At 34.7% G+C, this 21,274-nt stretch overlaps 2 protein-coding genes across 2 annotated transcripts; both read left to right on the top strand.

Moving 5' to 3' along the window:
* The first annotated feature begins 5,716 nt into the window (after nucleotides 1-5,716).
* LOC123539099 (uncharacterized) lies at nucleotides 5,717-15,467 on the top strand. Its single transcript, XM_045323578.2, has 3 exons — nucleotides 5,717-5,937; nucleotides 10,561-11,448; nucleotides 13,852-15,467. Exons 1-3 carry the CDS (start codon nucleotides 5,862-5,864, stop codon nucleotides 14,118-14,120), a joined length of 1,233 nt encoding a protein of 410 aa, XP_045179513.2. The 5' UTR covers nucleotides 5,717-5,861; the 3' UTR covers nucleotides 14,121-15,467.
* Nucleotides 15,468-18,266: 2,799 nt separating this feature from the next.
* Nucleotides 18,267-18,821, top strand: LOC128550603 (uncharacterized). Its single transcript, XM_053529892.1, has one exon. The coding sequence runs from the start codon at nucleotides 18,267-18,269 to the stop codon at nucleotides 18,819-18,821; it is 555 nt and encodes a 184-aa protein (XP_053385867.1).
* Nucleotides 18,822-21,274: the final 2,453 nt, after the last annotated feature.

Raw genomic sequence — 21,274 nt, 5'->3', positions numbered from 1 at the left:
ATTATCCCTACAGAAAAATCGTGAGTGTCAAACTCCTTAAACGCTTTTGTAAGGATATGCTTGGAAGTTTCACAGATGAAGGACCTTTATTTGAAGATCACCATAAATAATGAACATTTTCTGTGGCTAATTTTTTTCTAGAATTATGGCCCTTTCTTAATTTCACAAAATAGGTCATAGTGAAAAAACTTGGTGTGTTCAACTCTTCATACATTTTTTGAAGTAATTAATTCAAAGTTGCGCAGATGCACGACCTTATCTGAATATAATTTGCTTCAAACATTTAGTCGAATCTTCGTGTGAAGATGGTCTGTACTGAAAACTGTGCTATTTGGAGGATGGCACAGTATTTTGGGGCATCCGTTTCCAGTGGAAACAATACTAGTTTTGGTTTGTATACAATATTCTGTGATTATTTGCTTATTTGAAACTAAACCATTTTAGAATTGTGTTTTTCGTCTGTGTATTTTCTTTGTAAAATTTATTTTCTTGAAGTGTATCATCAACAATTATTATTCTGAATTAGTACCTAGGAATATTACTTAAAGAATGCTTTTTTAACCCGCCCGCTTAGCTCAGTAGGTAGAGCGTCGGTCTACGGATCGCGGGGTCGCGAGTTCGATCCTCGGGCGGGACGTGTGTTCTCCGTGAATATTTGATAAACGACATTGTGTCTGAAATCAATAGTCCTCCACCTCTGATTCATGTGGGGAAGTTGGCAGTTACTTGCGGAGAACAGGTTTGTACTGGTATAGAATCCAGGAACACTGGTTAGGTTAACTACCCACCGTTACATGACTGAAATACTGTTGAAAAACGGCGTTAAACCCAAAACAAACAAACAAACAAACATAAAGAATGGTTTGCCATTAATGTAACGTAACTACACTGCTAGACATATGCTTGAATATGTTCAATATGCCGGTCGTTCAAGAACATCATGTGATTCTATTATGTGTTTCTCATTTCTTCTCAGATTTTTTTACGAAATTCAAGATATTTAGATTTTTGTGACCTTCCGTTTATTTGCTACATTTTACACCGTAATTTTATTCTCAGCATAGCAAATAAGAAAATGAGACCTGGTTTGATACCTTAATTATGATGTTTTGTTTACAATGTGAATAAAGATGCTTTCCAGTTCGTTACACTCACTATATCTACAAACCATAATTGGTCTTTGATTAGTGATATCCAAATTATTACACACTTTACACATTTGACTGACTTAGAGGGTATTTTGTTAGGAAAAAAATATCAAAGTTTCAGGTTAGAAATCAGTGGCAGCATATGAAAACATATTCAATACTTCATTTTTCTTCTAAACCGTTCTTTCTGGTTACACAATAGCAATAATCTAAATAACAGCCATATCGGACAGATCCAAACATACAGATACCGGTGTTGTTACTAAGTCATTGACGCAAAGAATAATCATATCCAGTAATTATTATTATTATACCAGATTTATATAGCGCCCTTTTCATGATAATCACGTTCAAAGGCGCTTTACATATAGCAAACGCAGCCACACAGGGCACGAAATTCATCCTTACTAGTACAGACACAGAGCAATCTGACCAAAGGGACAGAGTGAGATAAAGCCCCCAGAACAGACTAACTTAGCCTAGCTCTTTGCGAATAGACAGTATCGATAGCACCGATACACGCGAAGCCGTCTTTCCTGGAAAGAACCAGTACAGGCCTCTAGTTAGGTGGGAGACACTCAAGAGCATCTCAGAAATTTCCAGTGCCTGGACCGGGATTCGAACCCCGGACCTCTGGATTGACAGTCAAGCGTGTTACCACTAGACCACCGACCCACCTGTTATTGGCACTTATGTTCAAAAAGTTAAAACTTACCTCATGAGAATCAAAATTAATAAAGTTAGTAAGAGGGAGGGATGTACGTTAAGCAAATATAAATATCGGCGTTAGTCCAACAGAAATGTTTCAGAATGAATTCAGCTATTTTATCCATTTTTCTCTAACACTGTCAGTATCAATAATCTGAACTCTTTTAAAAGAGTCATTTAATAAAAGATGGAATGTTACGTATCACTGAAAAGATGAAATTCGTACACAGTATTTAAAAAAGTCTTCATCATTTTATAAAATCAAACCTTCAGTGTTCCAGGATAAGAGGCTAAGTTCATACTTTTCTTAGTTACCTTCACTAAAGTTGATACGGACATTATGGGTTGCGCCATAAGGGAAGAGGGACGTTTTAGATGGAACGAAACGTGTATCATCAATAAAAAAGGTATCATGAACAAGGACTGCCCTTCTCTATTCCTTGCTTCAATCATCACTAGGATTGGGTCACTCGCGTCTTAGCTGCCACACTTCCTGCGTTTACTGCTCCGTCCAGATTATTACTTTTCAATGCATACTTAACCATTTTTGATAATGATCCTTAACTTCAGGTTAAGGTAACCAGACACTGGGTTTCCAATCCTGTAAGCGCGATCAGTAAATCCATTATTTTTCATATAAAGAATTTTTTTAAATTCTTTCATAAAAATTCACGTTTTCCTCACACTTATTCATTTTCAAATACTTGCTCATTGCTACCGACATCAAATATAATACCCTGGACAATGTAAGGTTTCACCCAAGTACCGATTTTCCTGACCTCGCTGATCGTCGCCTGACTGTTGTGTATCACCTGTATTCATGATACTGTTCATAGACTATGCGCAATTGGAAACGCTCGGAGAAATTCAGCAGGGTAATGGTTAATCAAATTTTGTTCTAGCTGTCCCGGTAATTTGGAGATTACTTTGTCTGTATTTTTGGTAAGCTTCTAAAGTATTGGCCATGGAAGAACGTCAGTCCGTCCTTCTTTCATTTAATACACGAGTGAAAAAATGTTGTATGTTTGGGTCTTTCACCGTTTTTCAACAGTATTTCAGTTATGTAACGGCGGGAAGTTGACCTAACCGGTGTTCCTGGATCCGTACCAGTACAAACCTATTATTCGCAAGCAACTGCTATCTCGTCCACTTGAATCAGAGGTGGATGGCGGATGATGTCAGACACAATATCTTTTATCAAATCGTCACGGAGAACATAAAACCCGCCTGTGCATCGAGTCCGTGACCCGTGATCTGTAAATCTGCGCTCTCCCAATTGAGCTAAGTACTTGTTGGATTTATTGAGCAATCCGTCTACAATATTTTCCGTTGCAGCACCTTTTTTGTTGTTGACCTACTTGACGATGCATGGCTCTATGGATTTGCTTTGGGCGTTCCGTGCATCCGGGAAATCTACCCTTACCTTTTCTTAGATCGGGCCCGCGACCCGTGATCCGTAGATCTGCGCTTCCCCTATTGAGCTAAGCGGGCGAGCACATGGGTGAAAAAGAATTGATTGCGAAAAACTGTATCTGTATAGAAACATTATTAAACGTATACATTCTATGCCAAACTTCGTGGAAATGAACATGTTGAAACATTTCACCCAAACTACGGGCGAGTAAGGACGAGTATCTTTTAATCAATAAGGGCGAGTAGCTTCAACTCAATAAGGGCGAGTATCTTTTAATCAATAAGGGCGAGTAGCTTTAACTCAATAAGGGCGAGTAGCTTTAACTCAATAAGGACGAGTATCTTTTAATCAATAAGGGCGAGTAGCTTTAACTCAATAAGGTCGAGTAGCTTCAGCTCAATGAGGGCGAGTAGCTTTAACTCAATAAGATCGAGTAGCTTCAACTCAATAAGGGCGAGTAGCTTTAACTCAATAAGGGCGAGTAGCATCAACTCAATAAGGACGAATATTTTTAATCAATACGGGCGAGTAGCTTTAACTCAATAAGGGCGAGTAGCTTCAGCACAATAAGGGCGAGTAGCTTTAACTCAATAAGGCCGAGTAGCTTTAACTCAATAAGGTCGAGTAGCTTCAACTCAATAAGGGCGAGTAGCTTTAACTCAATAAGGGCGAGTAGCTTCAACTCAATAAGGGCGAGTAGCTTTAACTCAATAAGGGCGAGTAGCTTCAAGTAAGGGCGAGTAGCTTCAACTCAATAAGGACGAATATCTTTTAAGCAATAAGGGCGAGTAGCTTTAACTCAATAAGGGCGGGTAGCTTCAGCACATTAAGGGCGAGTAGCTTTAACTCAATAAGGGCGAGCAGCTTTAACTCAATAAGGGCGAGTATCTTATAATCAATAAGGGCGAGTAGCTTCAGCTCAATAAGGGCGAGTAGCTTTAACTCAGTAAGGACGAGTATCTTTTAATCAATAAGGGCGAGTAGCTTCAGCTCAATAAGGGCGAGTAGCTTTAACTCAATAAGGTCGAGTAGCTTCAACTCAATAAGGGCGAGTAGCTTCAGCTCAATAAGGTCGAGTAGCTTTAACTCAATAAGGGCGGGTATCTTTTAATCAATAAGGGCGAGTAGCTTCTACTCAATAAGGGTGAGTAGCTTCAGCTCAATAAGGGCGAGTAGCTTTAACTCAATAAGGGCGAGTAGCCTTAACGCCACAAGGGCGAGTAGCTTCAACTCAATAAGGGCGGGTAGCTTCAACTCAATAAGGGCGAGTAGCTTCAGCTCAATAAGGGCGGGTAGCTTTAACTCAATAAGGGCGAGTAGCTTTAACTTAATAAGGGCGAGTAGCTTTAACTTAATAAGGGCGAGTAGCTTTAACTCAATAAGGGCGAGTAGCTTTAACTCAATAAGGGCGAGTAGCTTCAGCTCAATAAGGGCGAGTAGCTTTAACTCATTAAGGGCGAGTAGCTTTAACGCAATAAGGGCGAGTAGCTTTAACTCAATAAGGGCGAGTAGCTTCACCTCAATAAGGGCAGGTAGCTTTAACTCAATAAGGACGAGTATCTTTTAAACAATAAGGGCGAGTAGCTTTAACTCAATAAGGGCGAGTAGCTTAAACTCAATAAGGTCGAGTATCCTTTAATCAATAAGGGCGAGTAGCTTTAACTCAATAAGGGCGAGTAGCTTTTACTCAATAAGGGCGAGTAGCTTCAGCTCAATAAGGACGAGTAGCTTTAACTCAATAAGGGCGAGTAGCTTTAACTCAATAAGTGCGAGTGGCTTAAACTCAGTAACATTCTGTATCCTAATGACACTTGGAGCAAATCTAACAAGTAAGTGGTCTCTTAAAAAGTGCATTTAATTTCATTCTTTTCTGAATGTTTGAGGAAGAGTATCAATTTATCATATTAAATCGTTAATGTATTTTAGGTATGTTTAATTCAGTCAAGTGATTTCCCGTGACATGCAGACTTAATTTTATTTACCGGATAACTCTTAAATAAAAATTCGCTTCCACAATTCTTACTTCCAACTTCCCCACTTCTGACTTCTAACTTCCATTTTTTTAACTTCCAACTTCCAACATCAAAGTTCTAACTACTTGATTTCTAACTTCTAACTTCTAACTTTCAGACTTCTTATTTCTGACTTCCAACTTCCAGCTTCTGACTTCAGACTTCTACACTTCTGACTTCTAACTTCCTGACTTCCGACTTCAAACCTCAGAACTTCTGCTTCCAACTTTCCTGGGTTCTTCCTCCTTCATCAAAGCTAGAAAGTCGACATATGATCTATAATTGTGTCGGTGCGACTTTAAACCCAACAAAAACAAAAGTCACGTGTATTAATGTTGTTGATTTAAACAATAGATCTTCATTGCTAATTGCCGACTGCATCATGTACATTCTTCTCCATGCTACAGCGCATTCTGTCCAGACGATGACAAACATCCCAGTCGTTCACACCTGAATTAAACTGACAGGAAAATTACATGTTATCGCTTAATACTCTAGTCGCGTGAATATGTTATATGACATATACACTACAGTTGAAAATAGTTTCTTTTTTGATACTTAATTTTTCATATAGCAACCATGTTAATAAATCCAATAAAACAGATGACTTATTCGAAAGTGATTAGATTAATAGAAGTTATTTTAATACTAACAGGTAAGTGAAACATTTTCATTTAATTAAGATGCAATTTTATATAAAACAACGTTGTTTGCTTACTTTATAAACCTTAAAAATTAAAATAAAACCCAGACATGTAGCAGGTTTTGAAATTAATGAGAAAATATTTCAGGAAAATGTTTAAAGTCGGCTTTTAAAAATGTCATACTGTCATTACTAATGAATACCTTCTATGCAAAACATTGCAGCTTTAATTGTTTGAATAAATGTTCAAAGGTCTATGTATTAAAAAATAAAACAGTTAATAGATGATGATTAGGTGAATATACAAGTAAACGGACCAAATTAAGGAGGTTCTCACCTAGGCGGACAGAAAATATCGCCTTGGTCAGGTCCGTGGACTTGTATATGCACCAATTTTATCATAAGTGAGTGTGTTATATTACGACTGCCGTTAACACTGGTTAATATTTCAGTTAGATTGTTTTTAAGAAATAAAATATTTAACCCAAATACATGTAACAAGGCTGCTTGTTGATTAACGATATATCACAAGACCCATATTCAGTACAGCGCGCGGGTTTGTTTTAAGGAATAATTGCGTGTTCAATTTTGTTTACAAGAATATCACTTCTGCAGTGAATATCACTTCTGCGGTTAATATCACTTCTGCAGCGAATATCACTTCTGCAGTGAATATCACTTCTACGGTTGAATATTATTTCTACGGTTGAATATCACTTCTGCGGTGAATATCAATTTTCATAGAACGCCATATGACTAATTATCTACTGATGATACAAGTGTAATTAGCGTGCCAAAATATTTACTGTTATTTTCATTTTGATCGTTATCCACTTAGTACAGTCCATAAAATAAACAAATGTGTTTGTAAACATGGACGGATTCAAACGGAAGGTAAACACGCATTTTATAGAAATATTTCAATGGCAATCCGTAGCCCTGACAAACCTATAAACCGGACCAGTCTATTTTATAAGTGCAACAACATGGCTGACCCACGAGCTGTAGTTTTACTGCTGTGGACAGTCACGTATTTTATACAGTGAACTATGTTAAAGCAGTAACCCTAACTATCTTCATTGTTGTATCTGCTATAAATGTTACCCCTTTTTTATTAACATTTTAACATGTTACTTAAATAATGTAGACAATTTTTTTTAAATAATGAAGACACAGTTCCTTCTATAATAGTTTTTATAATATCTGAAGTAATATTCAATAGACACAATTGAACACTACATTCTGAACACTATCAAGGTGTGATAACTGTTTTTAATATCAACCGACCGGGTGTCATTTATTTCCCAAACCCTATATTCAAATTTAAAAATTGACAAAGTGGCTGTGAACTTCCAGACGCCTTTTTTTTATTAACACCCGGGTGTCACTAGTATTTGTGTCTAAAACCTCGTCCAGAAAAGCGAAAATGACTGAGCGTACGCTTTGTTTAGTAACCACGGTATATCATTCGTTTCCAAAACCCAGCCCCGACAAGCGGTAAGGATGCTTATAAATATATCACCTTAAACTTATAACAAAACAAACAATTTTGCAACTGATGAATATTAATGCAAACTTCTTCCTTTGGAAAATATCTTAAGACGTGAATTCTGTATAATGAAACAAAAAACACACGTCTGCTCCGTTATCTGGTACGTTAACGTAATCACCGAAGCGTCTTACCGTTGTGTTACCACAAGTATATGTTAACGTTTAATCACATTATACATTGGTATACATCGGCATTTGACAGCTTTTACAACGCATGCATGCACGTTTATTCATGACCTCAGATATAGCCTTATATTAGTAAGTAAGTAATTAATTAATTACACTATGCTGTGTAGAGGATGCGCATTATGTAAGCGCAATTTTTGACTACAAACACGCATACCTTTGACGCAGTGTGATGAATAAAGAGTAAGAAACAGGCAAAAATATCAACATTATTTAAGCAAGGAAACAAGGTTACGTATGTACATGTATATGTTCTCATTATACAAAAATCTGTTTCTATATTTAGAATTACATGCAGTTTCATTCTGAAAAAGGTAAATGTGACTAAAAGTAGATTAAAACTGAAGTTAACGCACGTTTAAATGTATAAATGCGATAAGTATATAACAAACATATAGATGTAGCATGAAAATCAAACTAGGGGAGACAACCGGTTCAGTAAATTTTTTTAAAGTGGTTCAGTTGTGTATCTTTATCCATTAATCTGTAGGTACTTTATATGAAGAGAACATTTTTAATTGTTTCTTGGGTTTCTGTTGTAACATACGATAAAGATTAATTAATACGATCGAAATTCGTTATCTCGCAGAAAAAATACTTCGTAGATGTACACTTTTGTATTGTTTACGTCGCAAAACAAAACAGAACATGTGTTTGCGTGTAGGATAATACGTTTTTCTGCTATAAAAAGGTGTGAAATGAGCCGCACCATGAGAAAACCAACATAGTGCATTTGCGACCAGCATGGATCCAGACCAGCCTGCGCGGATGCGCAGTCTTGTCAGGATCCATGCTGTTCGCTTTCAAAGACTATTGTAATTAGAGAAACAGTTAACGAACAGCATGGATCCAGACCAGACTGCGCGGATGCGCAGACTGGTCTGGATCCATGCTGGTCGCAAAAGCATTATGCTGGTTTTCTCATAGTGCGGCTCAAATGTAACTTTTGACATCTGAAGGTAGTTTGAGAAACTTAACACAGCAGATACATATTTCTGTACTTTTTTCAGTGTAAAATTGAATGGTATCGGGTTTGCCTTGAATGGTTAATCATGGTAATGGCATGTCCTTTAAATGACTTTTACGATTACATGCTCACATTTCGGATGACAGAATTTTTTCTTGAGCTTTCGTTATCACTATTTTTATGATATGTGTTATGCTGAATTCTAAGTATCAATTTAAGTAGAATGGCCCCTAAACCCGTTTGCCAGGCAGCTTGGATTGGCAATCTGTTTAGGGTTAATTGAGTTAATAATTAAGACACTTTTTACAACACGCCGTTGATTGCATTTTGGTGGTTTTAACATGTCTTTTAATATATTGATTTATATATATTCAGGGATTTAGAATTTTTTATATTTATATCTAATGAATTCAATAGATCGGTAGATGACGGTATGAATGAGTTACTATAAATCTGGGTTCTTCGAGCTATTGTTACATAGTTATTGTTGTTACCCAAAGGCTAATTAGATATCTCTGCTCCAAGAGGAGGAAAATATCTGCCAAGAATTCAGGGAGGTAGACTATTCCTGGCTTTATATACTGTAATAAGCTTTTGAATATTTTGTTTGTCGTCTAAGGAGACCCACCCTATTTTTTGAACTAGATCTTGTATTGATACAGACCTTGTTAATTCTGTAACTATACGCGCTGCTTCATATTGTAATTTTTCTAAGAATTGTTTTTGTTGTACAGTACATCCATCTCATACGATAGATGCATATTCTAATATAGGTCTTATATACGAAATATAAATTTGATTTAGAGTAGGAATTCTTAACTTGAATTTTATTGCTCTCATAGAACTCAAAACTTCCAATATGGCTGATATGCTCATGCCATTTAAGATCGGACGATAAAGTTAAACCTAAATACACGGACGATAAGTTAAGCCTAAATATTTATGACAATCAACATAATTGTGGTTAGATCTCTGTTTAATACAGATTCTATATAATTTACATCATTAGAAGTTACAGGTAAGGAGCTGTCATCTGCAAACAAACGGGCAATGCTTAAACCAACGAACTTCAGCTATGTCATTTACATAGATTAAAAAAAGAAGAGGTCCAAGAACAACGAAGATGACCACCTGAAAAATGAAAATGTTATAAATCCAAATAAATATACTTTGACTCCAGAAAGTAAGGATTTGAGTGTTTTTTACATATTATCTATCAATTTGAGTATTATCTATACATAAATATATACTTCCTAGAACACACGACATGTATGAGTGCTTGTCTACATATCTGTGATTATTCGAATATTTTTTATAAACATATACTTCTTATCACCCAGTGCCAACTGAATGTATACGTTTTACGATAACTCACCCGCTTTAACATCGTTTAAATGTCCGACATACTGGCATTAATTTGGATTAAATCATCTATTTTTAAATGTAAAGAACTTGGTGATGATATATGATGAGTTTTATTGATAAAAATGAATAAATCAAACACTACCATCACTTCCAACAATAACAACAACAAGACAAACACATCTTAGTAGCCTTATTCATGTTCTAAAAATATAAATAACTTGCTGCACAACAGTTACGATTGAGACTTCAAGAAAGGTACAAAGCGGCAACGCGTTTACTTGATACACATTTTTTTGTAACCGCACATTAAAAAAATAAAGCCCAGAGAGGCACCTTGGGTCTTCCATAAGACCTAAGTTGTGTCGTTATGACTCTCAATCCACCAAAACCAAACACATAGAGAAACAAAACAAACACGTTCCGGCATTTCAGTTCGAGAAAAAAATAAACTGCTGGTACAGATAACACTTAAAGACTTGTCTAGAATGTCTTTTTTAAAGCTTTCTTGATATCACAAAATTGTATAACTTAACTCTCTATTTTATTATATTTTGTCTTCATTTCAGGTATATATGCGATTTTTGCGTTTACTCGGATGAGTATAAACAAAGACATGAAAATTTCTACTATCACTGAGAATGAAAATGAACGGACTTTGACTAATATTGTAAGGACCAACATAGGAAAAGAACAATTTAACATCGATAATTTACAGATCGATACAGGGAACAAACGGATCAAGGCGGATAATATACAAACCAACATTTCCAGGATTCAGGACGAGAAATTACTAAAGAGAACAAAAATATTTAAAAAGCTACTGATGGATAAATTGGATCAAGCTGATGTACCTGTCAATCAAGTGGTTAAAACAAGATCTAAATTTCACAGAGTTTCAGGCATCGTTAATATATATAACATCTCAAAATCACAGATTGTTAACACTTCTTTGTGCATCGATACGCGCACACCATCTGTCTTTACTATGTGCACGTGGGAGTTAGACAAAGATGCCTGGGTGTCTAAAGATATACACAACACCGGTCAATGGGAACCATTAGTTACTCAAACTATTTATGACGTTCTTAATCAAGGCAGAAAAATGACATTTATTGATATAGGAGCTAATATGGGATATTTTAGTTTACTGGCAGCATCCATTGGACACGATGTGGTGTCAGTGGAGCCATGGGATCAGCATATTCAGAAACTTGTTCATTCCATTCATATAAACAAATTTGAAAACAAAATAACAATTGTAAACAATGCAATATCAAATAGTCGACGTGAATTACATTTCTATGTGCCATGGCCAAATAACCAAGGGGCTGCAAGACTTGTTCTTGGAAACCAAAATGTTGAAAATAATCAACGTTTTTCTGCGAACAGTATTACTTTGAATGATTTAGCGAACCTCATCCAAACGAAAGATATCGTCATGAAAATAGACATAGGTAATATATATATATATATATATATTATATCTTATATGTGTATTTGTATTATATGTATGTATATGTGTGGTATATGAAAAATGCTTTACATTGGATTTGAAGGAGCGGAAACACAAATGAAGATGTCTTCATTTTTTACATACCTATGGCCTATCAAATATAACACAATCGATTTCATTCTTTAGAGTGATACTGTACTGTTTAGTTTCATAACGTCGCTTGATAACAAAGTCTATAATTGTCGTAGGGGACGTGATTCTGTGGAGTTGTTTTAAGGGATGTCACTATGGATTTCAAAATGTGCTTGTTTCGCATTAATTTCTTTTGAGTCTGTATATAAAATTGTACTTTTTATATTATGAAGTTCTAAGATAGTAGATCCGGAATGGCAATCGGCAGTTTCCGTTTGTTTACGTCTCCGTATCCTCCGGTTGTTGTAAAAACTATTTAATGTTATGACCGAAGGATGCCGAAATCGCTTACGGAAGGTACGGAATCTAACGGAAAGTTCCGATTGTCATTACGGGCTCATCACCGTAAGAACATTTTGCAATATGAGAGTCATTATTAACAAAGATCTATTAAATTTCTGTAGAACAGAACACACTAAAATGAAAAATTCAGTTGTAAATTAGAAAAGTATAATGCAAAATGGAAGCAGAAATATTGGCAGAAATTTAGAAATTAGAACATTAAAACAGTTTTTACGTTACCGAGAGACGTTATAGTAACGTTTCTAAAGATCCTTTAAACTGGCGAACCGGTTGAGTAGTCTTATTTTATCTAAAATAATTGTGTTAGAATTATAACAAAATGTGTAACGTGGGCATGTCAGTCCATACATTTTTAGACACTGTGTTCCTGTGTCTCTTTGTTTGGCCATCGTGTGTTTGCATTGTCTATGCGTGCATTTGTCTGTGTGTGCGCATGTTTGTATATGTGTGCTAGTCTTGTGCACGTTCGCGTTATTTGAGATGCGGTTTGGAGATGCTGCGTTTTTGGAACGTGGCTTTTCTTGTTGATATAAGCTTGGTTTTTGTTACTACTGTTAACTCGTCAAATTGAATACAGTAGTGCTGATAATACTTTTAATAAACTTTTGATGCTGCACCATATTTCTTATTCTAATATGCTTGTCTCTGTTAAAACACTCTTACGCTAGAATGACGTCACGTTGACGTGCGATGACGTCAAAGTTTTTGTTGCGACCAAGAAAGAGCGCTTCTATATTTTATCTACTGTTTTAGATTAAGGGCATATTAGAATCGAAATAATTTATAGCAAAAGAGTGTTTTAACACTATTTATACACTCGGGCGGAATACGTTATACAAATAATTTCACTCGGGCTGCGCCCTCGTGCAATTATTACGCCCGACGTATAACCGCCCATCGTGCATAAATAGTTTTAAAGCACTCTTTTGCTATAAATTATTTCTTAAGTATATGAATCCCATGAAAATATAATTTAACCCTAATAAATACAGTAAAAACTGTTTCAGTCATGCCTCTTCATTTATTTTATTCTTTGCATAAACTTTGAATCGAAACCATGATAATCAGATAGGAAATGATTTACGGGTACTGGGTACTCACACTTTCATATCTTGAAGTAGAAGAGTTGCAGTAATTCCAAATGACTCGTGAAGTATGATAAAATCGAAAATTTCCGGGTCTGTATTTAATTGGAAAATATACTGAATTCAGTTTTGTAGTCTCGTGATAGAAAAAAGAATTCCATTGTATACATTCTGGATTAGAAATGGAATTTTGTTTTAGATACAATAAATTCCATATTAGACGATATAACGTTTTGTACGGATTCCCTTTTATAGCCTTGTGTTCAAAAAGTGTCCGCAAGAAATTCAAAGCCAATAAACGCTTGACGTATTGGCTGTGTTTTTTTCTGTACATTTTTAACGAAAATATACTAAATCAATAAATAGAGTAAAACTTTTGAAAGTCAGAATACGTATTTTGAAAAGTTGAATCATATAAACGGAAAACTACTTTATACGTATGTGTTCAATCATATAAACGGAAAACTACTTTATACGTATGTGTTCAAAAACTTTGAAAGGAAGGAAGCCTCACTATTGTTTAATCGCATGAAAATCTTCCATTGAATCTTTTAATTGTATATCTTTTGCGTTAAGAACTATACAGAATATGTTCTAATATACTATAAATAGCAACTGGTTATATGTACAAATACGAATTAAAGTAATAATTATATAGATTAATGTTCATCCTGATACTGCCTATCATAGTAAGTGTCAGTAGGAATAATATTAAACTAAACTGTTTGAAGAACGCTGGAATTCTTAGTTTAGATAATTAACAATTTGTTAAATATGCATACTGTATCCAAAGGGTAACAAGGAATTGTTTTGTCTATTTATAGAAGGACATGAATGTCGAGCACTTGAGAAGGCAGACGTAATATTTGACAGATTCAATGTGATATTCATCTCGATGGAATGGGTTGTGATGCGGTTGTATAGGGATAAATATGGAACGGCTTGTCCACCTGAAAACATTCAAAAGATGTTAGAAATGTTGACTAGGCGTGGATTTGTACCTTATTCTTTTAGAAACAATATTCAATTAGACCCGTACGAAAGTGATAAGTGGATGTATGACGACATCTACTGGAAACCAAGACCATTTTGATTTATTGTCATTTTGCTTGTACGTGACACTTATTATTTCCTGCTGTCTCACAAGAACAAAAAGTTGGATATATTTTGCTATACAGTGAACTTAATTTATTGTTTAACATCTTGGAAATACTTGTGAAAAGATCTTTTCGAAACATAGAGAAAAAAAAAAGAAGAGAAAATTCCAACAACAATAAAAGCAACAACAACAACAACAACGACGACAACAACAACGTTCACAAAATGCAGCCGCTCATTCTGCACCTCACATTCATGTAAATATAGTTTAGATAAAATACCATTTATTTATGACCAAGCCAATCCAAAATGTATCATTCCTCAAGGATTCGCGACTCAAGAAAACATATAGGTTACATTTTTGTTAGTAAATATGTAATGGAAATAAAGTAAAGTTGAAGAAAAAAATCTACATATTACTAAAGCACAAGGAACCATCGAACAATGTTCTCTACTGTTAGCAGAAATATACAGATGTGGTAATTATCTACAGATATCTACAGAGACAGGAACTGGCTCAAGCTCTGGAAAGAAATTTTATGATATTAAGCAGTGCTTTAACGTTTAGCGGCGTTTTAACATTTAAGGAATTTATGACATTTACCGGTATCTACGCCACCTTACACTGATTGTAAGTTTGATATTAAATATTTAATACAATGTAACAAATAACACGAACCACAATGGAAAAGTACACATCGCTCGCTAACGCTTGTTTGCGTATACGTGTAACTTAAAGATATTTTTATGCTTTGCTTCCTTGGCGTCATAGTATAAGTATTATGTATATTGCTCTGACAAGTAAAAGGGGCCTCAGAGGGCGAGTGTTTAAGGCCGCAGACTTCAAACCATTTGCACGCATCGCTAAGGGATCAAGTGTATAACTCTTTCGTCCCATTGGCTGTCAATCTATAGCTTTTGCCGACCCTTTCTTTAGTATTGTTAACTTTTACAGTAGTTCTATTAATACATTTAGACCACATGACATAAAAACTGTAATCAAAACTGTCCCGTACGTTCTATGGAAAGTAGGATTATAATATGAACTGCTTTTGCTGGAAGAGCATTATTTTGTACCGTTGGCGTTCGCTTACCAGTAGTCCATAAGAAACTACATGTTAATTTTGCATTTATTATGTTTCCTTCAAATACCGGGTTTACTAAAATTTTACGCTCATAAACACTTTAAGTCAATTGCAATTGTCAGTGTGGAATTCCCCAAACATAATTATAATTAAAACTGCTAGACGATATATTTTGTATGGAGTTCTAAAATATCTAAAATATGTACACATTTCTTTACTGGTTGTAAAATGGACACATTAAAACGAAGTGAAATTCATCCTCTGTATCATTTTTGTTATATATTGCAAAGACGACGGTTCCTTTCAATGCTTTTATGGCGAACAATGTTCAAATTCTATGAGTTAAACTTTGATTTAGAATCCTATTTCTATACTTTGGATTTCAACAACGGCAAAGTATTCAGAACGATTAAAGTAAGTTTGAAGCTGTCTGTATCTAACAAAGATGTACATGATAACCTAGTAGTGCGCCATTCTGTCATTTATGAGTTTTAACACTAGAACTAGAAAAAAAAATTGACAATGAAGCAACTTTAGTCCACTTTACAAAATTTTATGTCGTGCGCCTTCTGTAAACAGTATTTATGTACGCATATAGTACACTCATGTACATATGTGATAAAACTGCAAATCGTCTGTCGTGGGTTCGATCTCCGGCCACGTCATACCAAAGACGTAAAAAATGGTACTAGTAGCTTCCTCGCTTGGCGCTCAGTATTAAGAGGGTAGTGCTAGGCCTGGTCAGCCCGGTGTCAGTATAATGTGACTGGGTGGGGTATCATGTCACGTGTCTACGGCGTGATATTCCAGTGAGGCAGCACTATAAAGTTGTGCATTGTGCTCACTGCTACAAGTAGACACCGTCGTTTATATGACTGAAAAATTGTTGAAAAAGACGTTAAACCCGAACACACACACACATACGGTAAATATTTTAAATGGCTAGGAAATTAGAATGCTGCGCGAGAACTTATCAAAACAAAAATACTAAAATATAAGAATTTATCACTTACATCAAGGAAAAGCTGACTGCTTTTAGTATAAATTCTTTTCTTTAAATATTGCAGTTATAGGCTAGTGTTTTAAAAATTATTTCGATTTATATACGAAGGTAATTACTAAAATAATTTGCCATATGTTTGCATGTTCACACCCGTCCCTTCCAAGAACATTTCTTCACTTAACTTACAGTTACCGTGAATTGTATCTTTACTTGTTTTTTGGGGAACAGTCAAGCTGATTATGATTCAGAGGCGCAGGTATAACCGTTCGTTTAGCTAATATTTTTCAGACCTCATTAAAATGATTTTTTTCTGGATATATTGTCACCTAGATTTCTTCGGATTGACGTTTCCTACAGAGAACATTTCTATTACGGAAACATTTCATATATGTGTTGAAAATAAACAGATGTCATCAATAAATAAAAAGAGACTCTGCATAACCAAAAGTCAAATTCGAATATCGTATTTTCCTTGCAATATGTGTAAGTCATATTAATTTACATATTTTAAAAGTTTTTTTTAAAGAAATGCCGGAAGCCATGCGAGGAATGAATTAACATATTTTGTTTCATTATGAAATAATGGATAAAATGATTTTCACTGATCGTATTTTTTCGGCTATAGTCCTGTTCAATAAGGGTTGTTATCACCCCTGATTTATTACTCCCCTTGTGAACTCTTCAGTGCCAAAAGATAAGATCAGCATACATCCAAAATATAGGGGAGCAAACATGACAGACGGAAATAGTGCTAAATCTGATAAAAAAACCCTGTAAAATCACGGAGTTCTAATAGACATTATTGTTGCGTGTGTAGCAATTACAGAGGAAAAACTGTTGATAATAAAATTGTTATCTTACATCGGTTTCCAGCTGATAAAATAATTCAGAATGCGTGGTTAAAACGTATCAGGACTGTGAGTGCAAAGTTTGTATTCAATGAACGTAATGATCGTTTATGTTCTGCTCACTTCAAAGGTGGAATATACGATAGATAGCTGGTAGAAAACAATGTAACATCCGTTTTCATTCTACAAGATGGCAGAGTAAAACAGTTTGAAGTTACTTCGGTGAGACATTGTTTATTTTATTTTCATTAACAACAAACGAAAATAAATCACCATGTTAGAAAATAAAATGTAAGCTGAAGCCTATCTCACAATTTTTTTCTAACATGGTGATTTATTTCTGTCTGTAAAGTTTATGTTTTGTAATTGATAGATTTTTTCTGTTGATAAGATATGTTCACTTGCAAAATAATTTATAACATTTAAAGGTGAAACTGGTCATGGTAGTAAGTAAGTATGTTGGATTTTAAAGGAGCCAGTGAAAAAGGAAGTTTCACAAAGTTTTATGCTAGGATAAAATAAGTAAAACAACAATTTAAAGTAGTTGTATTCGATATATTTCAGATCTGTAATAAAGACACACAGAACGCTGATCAAAACCCGGCATTTGAGGATACTGCGCAAGAGGACGAGGACTTCTTGCACTCACCACTGTTTTCCGCTCACGTTTTGGAGTATGTTTCCGTTAAATTACATGACTATCATGGAAACGTTAACGAGGACACATTTTCTGTTCATTTGAATAAAGAAACTCAAACTGTATCTTGTCAAGTGAATTGTTCGATTCAAACCGAGGTTGAAACCGATATACAGAAACCAAAGTCTACACGATCATTTGGTACGCAGACAGATTTCAGTGTGAAAATGTGTAATATAAGTGTTCAAGCAAGGCGACCGGACATAACTATTGAAGATGTGAAAAGAAGTGAAATTTACTATTTGACGAATTAGTCGATGCTGAAATCAACACCTGTCGAGCTGGTAATGGTGAAAATCAAGGACGCCCAAGATCTCTCAGGCTAATTGATGAATTCTTTCTGGTTTTGATACGGTTAAGGCTAGGGCTTTTGTTGGAGGATTTGGCAAAAAGATTGCATATTTCCAAGTCAACATGTAGCAACATAACTAGTAGATGGATTACATATTTGTCAATTAAACATTCATCCCTAGTACCTTGGCCATCAAAAGCCACTATTTAAGAAACCATGCCAAAAAAGTTTAAAAAGAAATATCCGAACTGCCGTGTCATTATTGACTGTACTGAATTTTACACAGAAACTCCACAATCTTTAGCTAATAAATCCATCATGTATTCTCATTACAAATCTCATATGACATGTAAAGCGTTGTTGGGTATTAGCCCTTCTGGAATAATAACATTTGTCTCGGATTTGTGGACAGGTAGTATAAGTGACAGACAGTTGACAATGAAATGTGGTTTACTAGATTTGTGTGAAGCTGGGGATGCTATTATGGCAGATAAGGGATTTGTAATATCTGACTTAACAACACCCAGAGGCATGCATCTTATCATACCTCCTTTAAAAATGCAGCGTTTTAATCGCAGACAGGTTGAAGAAACCCGAAGGATTGCAAATTTAAGAACTGATGTAGAACGTGCTATGGAAAGGGTAAAAAACTTTCGAATTCTGCAAGGTGTGATGCCAATTACCCTTTCACAGCAGGCATCTAAAATATTAAAGATCTGTGTTGGACTTTCAAACATGTTACCCCCTCTGGTGCATGATGGTGATGATTAAATGAATTTGCAGATGTTACAAATTGCTGATTACAATCTGTTGACAGAAATTGAATATTTATCATGTTTATATAATTGATAAGAATGTAAACAGCATGTCATCTGGTCTGATCATGCATTATCAATTGTGTGAGAAATTCTGTTACTTTGATTGCAATATTAAATAATTGAAATCATGAGTGTCTTGAAATCCTAGTTTTATGATGAATCTGAAATGAAATTCTAAGAATTACTGATTTTATTCTTTTTGAACTTTTTCTGAAGTATTCCAGACACTGCTGCTTGATCTAATAGATTATTTCAGAATGACAACAAAATTTCATTAAATACACGTATAGCTGATATTGAGAAAGACCATTTTTAAAGAAGTTGAAAAAATGCCAAACATTGTTAAAAGTTGTTTTCTTCTTAAATATTTTTAAAGTATTACAGACTTACAGAGAGGATGCTTGATTGTTTCAGTTTAAAATTGAAATATATTACATAGAGTTGAAAATGATATGTAATATTTCTACCACAAGAGAGTAACTATGTAAATTATGGTGTTCACAAATGAAATATTTACATATACTGAAAGAAACAAATTTTCTTTTTATTGTATATAGTGTCAATGGTCTTTATTAAATTATGTATCTATTTACTCGTGCAATCATGTTATGTGCAATGTGTCACGACATCACAATGTTGTGACATCACAATTACTTTGTCAACAATGTAATAAGGTTTCCATGTTTCATTTACATTTGATTATGAGGGAGTGTATAACTTTATATTCATGTTGGTATTTGCATGTTGACAATTGAAGTATTTTTTACGTAGAATTTCCTATGGCTTCTAATTCATATTCTTTTGTGTACCATTGAAAAATTAGTATTTTCATTTTTTTGTAACAGTGAAAATATTTATTTTATCTCATCGATGTACTCTAGTCGTTTCACGGAAAAGCATTAAATAACAACTGTTTACTCCCTTTAGCACATTTTTCTTGGAAAATTCTAATTTAGCTTTGACTCATTTCGCAGTATTCACATTCAAAAGATTTTTTAAGTAAAAGTATGAATGAGTGGCTTTGACAAAATGAGAAATTATCAGAAATAATCAAAGGTACAAAAGTTTTCATGTGTATATATATGTATATAAATAATATGTGTAAATAATTTGTTGATACACTGAATAAATACTGTTCATTTTAAAATTTAGTATTTTGTTATTAAAGTTTTTTGCGGACAGGTAGTATAATTGACAACAAGGTACTGACTGAATGGCGAACAGTGCAGATCATGATCAGACTGCACTGGTGATAGAGGCAGAATCAGTCATGTCCAACATCCTTAGGGTTTAAACAGCCATGTGTATCACTATGACCTAAAGACATATCAAGTTACTAATCCAAATACTAGTATAGTAAAATATTAAACTGGTCACAACCCTGAACCTCTATTAAACATTTAACTTGTCGCTCAGAACAGGATTTAGTCCTGCTGGCCAGACAGTTTAAACTGTAACATTTTTAACTGGTAGTTAGCAGGAGGGGGAAACAAAGTTTTATTTCATTGGCTGAAACATTAATTTCAGTGTTTTGATAATATGTCATATTTGGTTCGGCGAAATATTTTAACCTTTACCCTGCTAAATTTCTATAACGGACTTGTCCATCTTTCAATTTGGACAGTACCACTGAATGTTAAAAGGGATTTTTACCAAAACAATATTGACTGAATGGCAAACAGTGCAGATTATGAACAGACTGTACAGATGTGCAGACTGAGCACAATCAGCACTTGTCGCAAAGGCGGACACTGTCATGTTTAGCATGATAACGGTTAACTATTTGAGAGGCGGAATAGCTCTTCCTGACCAGTATGTAGGCAAGTTCCATTTTAGGATGAAGAAGCTGCTAAAATAAACTAAAATTATCAACTGCTTTATGACATTTAATTATTTACATAGAAACAGTACAAAATTTATACAGTTAAGACTTTAGTAACAAATCAATGAAACATTGTTCCGGTAAGACAAACTGAAATTTAACATTTACATGTCAGTGGTTGTTGACAAGTGTTCAGTCTTTTTCAGATTTAATACAATGATTTTCCGCATAATACACGCTCTGAAAACAGCTCTGGAATGATTGCTACTTTGTAGAATGAAATTAATTTTGGCAACATTTCATTCCAAAGTTTAGGATCAAATTCGATCCTTTCAACAGAATGTCCCTTCAAAGTCCATACAAAAAGTCGTACCATTTCCTGCCCGTTAATGCCATTTGTCCCTGTACCTGGTAAAAATATAAATGTTTCCTTTTTAACTTTACTTTGCCATCTATTAATTCACAAAAGAAATGTTTATCATTGCATGCTTCCTTAGGAGAAACGTCCCTCTGTTTGAAAGGACATTTTATCTCTAAAATTCCATGTTTGTCAATACATTTGTCACAACAGACAACAAGTCCAT

This window comes from Mercenaria mercenaria, chromosome 18 (genome assembly GCF_021730395.1).
Source record: "Mercenaria mercenaria strain notata chromosome 18, MADL_Memer_1, whole genome shotgun sequence".
Taxonomy (NCBI): Eukaryota; Metazoa; Mollusca; class Bivalvia; order Venerida; family Veneridae; genus Mercenaria; species Mercenaria mercenaria.
The sequence above is the reverse complement of the archived record's forward strand: the minus strand, read 5'-3'. Positions and strand labels throughout refer to the sequence as shown.